Source organism: Siphateles boraxobius, unplaced genomic scaffold, assembly GCF_051911475.1.
Source record: "Siphateles boraxobius isolate OS27281-9 unplaced genomic scaffold, OSU_SipBor_1 26, whole genome shotgun sequence".
In the NCBI taxonomy this organism is placed as follows: Eukaryota; Metazoa; Chordata; class Actinopteri; order Cypriniformes; family Leuciscidae; genus Siphateles; species Siphateles boraxobius.
The window spans coordinates 10,423,710-10,430,321 of record NW_027508876.1 but is presented as its reverse complement, the minus strand read 5'-3'; the positions used below and the strand labels follow the sequence as shown (position 1 = coordinate 10,430,321).

The 6,612-nt window shown below is 40.7% G+C and overlaps 1 protein-coding gene across 1 annotated transcript in view; it reads right to left on the bottom strand.

Annotated features, from left to right (window-relative positions):
* Positions 1 to 360: 360 nt before the first annotated feature.
* Positions 361 to 6,612, bottom strand: part of gli3 (GLI family zinc finger 3) — a 248,427-nt gene continuing 242,175 nt past the window's right edge. Inside the window, exons 14-15 of the mRNA XM_077244337.1 lie at positions 4,810 to 5,203; positions 361 to 4,476 (exon numbers count right to left, since the gene is read on the bottom strand). Of these exons, the coding sequence (XP_077100452.1) occupies positions 2,153 to 4,476; positions 4,810 to 5,203 (2,718 nt within the window). The 3' untranslated portion in view covers positions 361 to 2,152. The remainder of the gene's footprint in view (positions 4,477 to 4,809; positions 5,204 to 6,612) is intronic.

The following is a 6,612-nucleotide window of genomic DNA, read 5'->3' as shown; positions in this document are numbered from 1 at the left end:
TTTCAGTAGCCTATTTATTATTTTATTTATTTTCTTTATTTTTCTTTTTCTTTTTTATTATTTTATTTTTTTCATTTCTTCTCTACCCCTGACATGTATGGTTATATGTACTCTTGTGTGTAAACTGTTTTGTTATTAATAAAATTCAAAAAAAAAAAAAAAAAAAAAAGAGCTCATTGGCAGAGAAAATAGTATTACATTATAAACTGCCATATTAAATATTTAGGCACTGTTTAGTAGCCTATCACTCACTAATATTCTGTTTTATTGTAACTACTTTAAAAAAAAAATAGAAAATTGTGTCCTAGTAACATTTTTTAAAGCATAAAGGCACATTTCAGAGACCAGCAAAGACAAGCATTTTATATATATTTTTTTTTATTAAAACCATACAAACATTTTGTTGTAATCTGATATAAAAATGAATAATGAGACTTTGTTCCCAGTCTAACGGTGCTAGGCACCACAACTCCATTTTGATCTCTCTGTTTAATGAGAGGGCACAGGGATTCCTGCTTTATAGAGTAGGATACGTATACTAACTGACCCCTGATGCCACCTAAACTCTTGACTACCTTTTACAGAATGAATATGTATTTACAAGCATGAAAAAAAATAAACAATAATAATAGTTATTTAAAAAAACAACAACAACAAAGCAACCAAATACATGTTACATTTCTCAATGCCCAACCACCAGAATACAATTTTTAATGTTTCATGTAACATGTAAAGTCATAGGACTTTTTCCATACACAATATCTTTTTTGGCAGTGATTATTTTGTATGGAAAGGCATTAATAAGGCACATACCTTAGGCTCAAACCCTTTAGTCCTTTCATTTGGCAATAGGTCATACCACTTTTATGTTCAAATCACTGATACACAACTACAGAAAAAGTTCAAATAACTGTACAAAAACAAACAGAACCTAATTATCAGAGTACACATTTTAAAAAGCTGTACATATGCAGTTTAGAAAATGCAGGATAGTTTTAATACTGCTGAAAAGTCTCTTAGCTCTTGTAGTGGAGCTTGATGTGTCTTGGTGTTTTTTAAGTCTTAATTTCGCTAATTAAATCATGTTTATCTAAACAGCATACATGATGTCTCACTATAGATGCACACAGCACACAACTGAGACAAAGAAACAAATAAAATTACTGACATATTTAGATAAATTTAAACATGAATTGACACAGATGCTTTAAACACCCTTTGGCCACAAATTAAAAAAAATCTTTGTGCAATACGTATGTTGAGATTGACTAAAATGACCACAATGTTTTTTCCACAATTGTCACATAATGCACTGCCTAACGTCAGCAACAGTCATTTACAATATGAAAGAAATATGATGATATTTACAATATAAAAAAGAAAAAAAGTACATTTATTTACAAAGATACAATTAATATAATCAAGTTACTGAGTTATCAGCTCTTTGTTAGCATTCAGCTCTCAGTTAGCATTCTGCTCCACACTTATACAACACAATGGTCCCTCTTACTTGCCATGTTGGAAAAAAAAAATTGATCAAAACAACATTTGGTACTTAAGAAATCACTGAAGCATCATTGATTTAAGACACTTAAAAAGACAATTAGAATAATCAAAACATGACACTTGGGCTTGTTAAGAGTTATATTTGACCCTGTCTTGACCTGTTGACAGTTAAGTCTGTCTGTATTAAACACTGTTTTGAAGTATGCAATACACTCTAAAATAAAGGTACACAATACATGAGTTAACCTACTCAGTTTAGTGGACACTGAGTACACTTGATGAGAAAAATAGCATGCACTTGTAGCAACAGTGTACAAAAAAACATATAGCATCAACTACAAATAGAATACTTTTTCAATGTGATGGAAAGTGTCTCCTGTCATCATTATATGTATAAAAGAAAAATGACAAAAAATAGCTTCTATATATGTATCTTTATTGGTCATTGCCTCTAGGGCGATGAGACAGCTTTAAAGTAGATTGTAAACTCTTTGTCAACATCACCTACTAAACTATTTTAATGAGTATAAAGTATTTTTTTTTCTCATACTACATTTAAACATTACATGCATTTGTCTGTTATATTTATCTTACCTATAACATAGTTACGATTTTATTTTATTTTTTTGGAGGAGGAGTTCACAGACTACTGCATAATAGCCAGAAATTTACTCTCTTCTGCAAGGGTAGTAAGGAGGGAGCTCATGTCACCTATAGCCATGTTGTTAGTGCCTGGATGCATGCTGTGAAATGTAGCAGAAACACGAGGAGTAGTCAGTCGAGAGGAAGTCCGAGACAGACCCTGGAGAAAACTAGGACTGATTATGTCAGACACCACACTACCCTGCTCAAAGCCATCCTCAAGGATGGAAGAAATATCTAAACCCATATTATCTAGGGCACCAGGGCTTCCTTCTACCGTGCTGGTAACCTGATCAACCCCAGGGGACAGAAGAGCCTGAGAAGGTGTTTCTGTCTCTTCTGTCAAGGACTCCATTAGACATGACTGTGCTATGTTGTGAGAAGATGAAGTTTTGGACTCTGTTGTGTCAAAACCCTCAGCAATAAACACCGGCTGTTGTTGCTGAAAGGAAGAGCAAGAGCTAGTTTGAAGATGATCATCTGCCTCAAGTTTCAGCCCTGAAACCTGATTTGTAAGGGAGCAATTGGTGCCATTTCCATTTCTTAAGCTTTGCTGCAGACATGAATGTGCATTTTGACTGTTGCTTACATGCTGAGTGGAGTAGAACTGTGGGTGATATAAGCCTCTACGGCCACTGTATACAGGTGGGTGGGGCATAGGAGGCTGGGGCTGGTGAGGCAGTAGTGTTGACGGGGACAAGCTGCCGCTGATTTGATGTGTTGTGTGATTTTGCTGGAGGTGAGTTTGGGATATAGTTGTCTGCTGGGCACTGCTAGGGCGGATGGGGCCCAAATAGATGTAAGAGAAGTCTGGTTGACCAAAGTTATTGTGCCTTGATTCCAGTTGGGATGTTGAGGAAGACTCAATCTTAATGTCTGGATTAATCTTGGACTGCTGTTGGGCTGGTTTTGCAATTTGTTGATGCTGCTCTGGATGTCTGCACCTGTAGCTCATACCTGTCATGTGTTGAACACCGTCTCTATGAAGACTTAAGTGTTGATCTATGAAATCTGTATGCAGTTGTTGCTGCACAATCATGTTTCCAAATCGACTAAAGGGGTTGCTCACAATGCCACTCTGGTCTGACCATCTTTCGCACCTCTGAGATTGTTGCCTGGGTGGAGTAAAATCAGCACTACCAGAGCTCACTTCATTCCACTGGATAGGCATTACATCTTTACTAGTGTCTTCCCCTTCAGCCTTTTCCTGTTGCTGTTGTGGGCTGAGGAAGTTCGGGCCATCTGGAATACCCTGGTCAAAACTGGACCTATGGGGACTGGAATCACTGCTATGGTTGTGAGCCGATTCCTGATGTTGAGAATGGAGATACTGTACCAAATCATCCGGTAGGATGACTTCATTGACATGTAACAAAAGACCATCCTGGTCCATGGCCAATTCCTCAAGTACTGATTGCTCCATGATGCTAGGAGGGCATGGAGAGTGTATACTCTTCTGAAAGCTTCCTACTTGGCAGGTGTTGTTCTGCAGACTTAGACTGTGATCTTCTCCATCTGAGTAATGATTACTAGCAAGATGGGGTAGTGAATTCATGTTGTTTAGACTGCTAAAACGCTGTACCTGTGGTAAGCCGAAAGCACTAGGATCCCGTGGACGCACAGGGTCACTGGCTCTTCGATCGTTATTCCCTGGACCTTCACCAGGGTACAGTCCTCTCTGTTGATACACTGCTTGACTGCCTTGTAAGTTGTGCATACCATCACTACAGCGACGTGGCCTGACCAGTGGTGGTAGTGTAAGCTGGCCTGTGTTCTGTCCATCTCCCAGAAAAGTCAGGTGAGTCTTTAGACTCATTTGCTCCATGTTGGGCAAGGGTGTGGGAGGAGGCCCACCTGTAGCAGCTGCATATTTGGCCTTCAGGTGATAGTGTTGAGCTGGAGTGAGGTTCAAACCACCTCTTGCTCCCATCCCAGTTCCTCCGATACCTCCACTTCCACCACCCCAGCTTCCACTGTACATCATCCCAACTGAACTTCCTCCTCCACCTCCACACTGGCTGGCTTCACTGGAGCGTCGGGAGGCATCAGTCGAGATAGGGTCATACGAATCAGTGGCACTGAGATTGTGGATACGCCGATGATGGCTCTGCTCAGACTGCGAGGCCTGGCTAGATCGGCGGCTGGAGAAGCAGGGAGAAATGCCAGAGGAGCGACGACTGCTGCTTAGGTAGGCCGAGCTGGTGTTGCTACCACTGCTGTCCCGCCGTTCATGCAGCAAACTCAAAACTGTCAGCTCTGTGTTGGACGGCTCAAGGCGTGTAGAAAGTTGGGGCACCCCCACAGAACTACTCCTACCAAGGCATGAACCTAATAATGAGAGATACTCTTGTTAGGAGAGATTGAATGTTATCATTATTATGCCATTACAGTCAAATTTAGATATAAATGGGTAAGTTCACCCAAAAAGAAAACTTCTGTCATCATGTACTCACCCTCACATCATTCCAAACCTTCAAAATATCTTCTTTTATGTTCCACAGAAGAAGAACAAGTCATGTAAACAACATAAGGGTGATGACAGAAGTTTCATTTTTGGATAAATTAATCCTTTAATTTTAAAAGATTATGATAACACCTGGTGGTCTGCACTTAAATTTGTAGAGTTTGGTATGTTGACAAAGCTCTTAAAGTAAGACTTACCCTTTCCTGTGAGGGCAGGAAGGGCCTGGCCTTTAGGGGGTGGTGTTGGGGACAGATGTCCTAGCCTAGGCACAGCTCCATTCACCTGCCTTAACCTCTCCATCTTAACATGTTCCATCCAGCGTAGGGGCCGTCCTACACTTCGGCGTGTCTGCAAAGCTAGTGTTATCGTTGTGGCTGTTGCAGTGGATACTGTAGAGTCCATAATGGGGGCATCCTCCTCCTCTCCCTCTCCTTCCTCCTCCTCTTCTTTTTCTTGGTCCTCAAGCACTGCCACCTCCCCCAAAAGCCCAATGCTGTTTACAGCAAGCTGGACTCCACGGCCGATATGGGGGCCGTTGGTGGACTGGTCACTGCCGCATGAAGACTGACTGCCAGGGCTTGGCTGAGACGTCTACGAGAGGAAGAAAGAATAGAACATATTTTTAAAAATTTACATTTATGACAAAAAATTAACAATCCTGATATTTTGGCACATTTTCTACAGGTGAAACAGAAGAATGCAATGAGGAGAATGAAATGCAATGTTGAGAAAATTTCTCGCACCCAGCCATATAACAAGACCTATTAGAGCAGATGTCTTCACCCCTGTCCCTGGAGACCACTGTCCTGCAAAGTTTATTTCCAACCTGCTTCAACACACCTGCCTGTAATTTCCCGAAGACCTTAATTATCTGGTTTATCTGGTGTGTTTGATTAGGATTGGAGCCAAACTCTCCAGGACAGTGCGTCTCCTGGAGCTGGGTTGAAGACTTCTGTAAGAGTATATGGTTAATGTGAGCAATAATTCTACACAATTTCTTAATCAGTTTACATAAAACTGTATTTGAATCACTTTCATCTCTACGTCAGCATGGAATGTAAACTAAGGCTATGTTTACACGGAAACGATCTGAAGAGAAAACGCAAAAGTTGCGTTGAGTTATCACTTTTTATTCTGTGTTTAGACGAGCGTTATGGGAGGGAAATCCCTCCCATATTGCGCATATGGTGACGCAAAAGTGTGTGAAATTCGATGTAGTATGCACTCCAGGCGGCTAGGTGGCAATGTGAAGCACTGCCACACAACAACACCAATATCTGAGAATATTTTGTACAACTCCTGAAAAGACTCTTGTACGTATATCAGAGCTGCTAGGGCAACTTGAAGGTCCGACGTATGGAAATAATCTGACATGTTGGTATTATTTTCCTGTACTGGCGCATGCCTGTGGCGTAAACGCGTACGCGACGAGAGCTACCGTGAGCAGATTTTCGTTTTTACCCTTTAGACGGGAACTAAAGACGAGTGAAGCATTTTTAAGATTTCCACTCTGGAGAGTGGTTTCACTTTTTTGCGTTTTTAAGCCCCCAAAACGCCGTCGCCGTGTAAACGAAAGGCACATCCGATAAAATATTTTTACGTTTTCACCCGGAATCGTTCTCGTGTAACCATGGCCTTAAGTGAATCACAGTCGTGTGAGAGACAGGTTCCCTCATGCTCACCAGCTGCCAATATCAGAACTAAATGACCAACAGCGGTAGTAGAGGTAAGCTTGTTTGCCCCATTTTCAGAAAAAAGGGCACATGAACAATGGTCTCCCTGTAGAGCTGTTGGGTCCTAATTAGGTTGTTTGTTTTGTGTGTTACAAATGGATAATGGCTGCTAAAGAATTGGCTGTCTTGTTAGTAGTGGTGTAAGAAAGCTTGTACTTTTCTTTGCGATTTGAGATTGCGTTTTCTCAACCTAAAGCTCAACAAAGATCCAGAACACAATGAAACCAAAAGTGCAGTCACAGCTCACTGATTTAAAACAGCAACAGA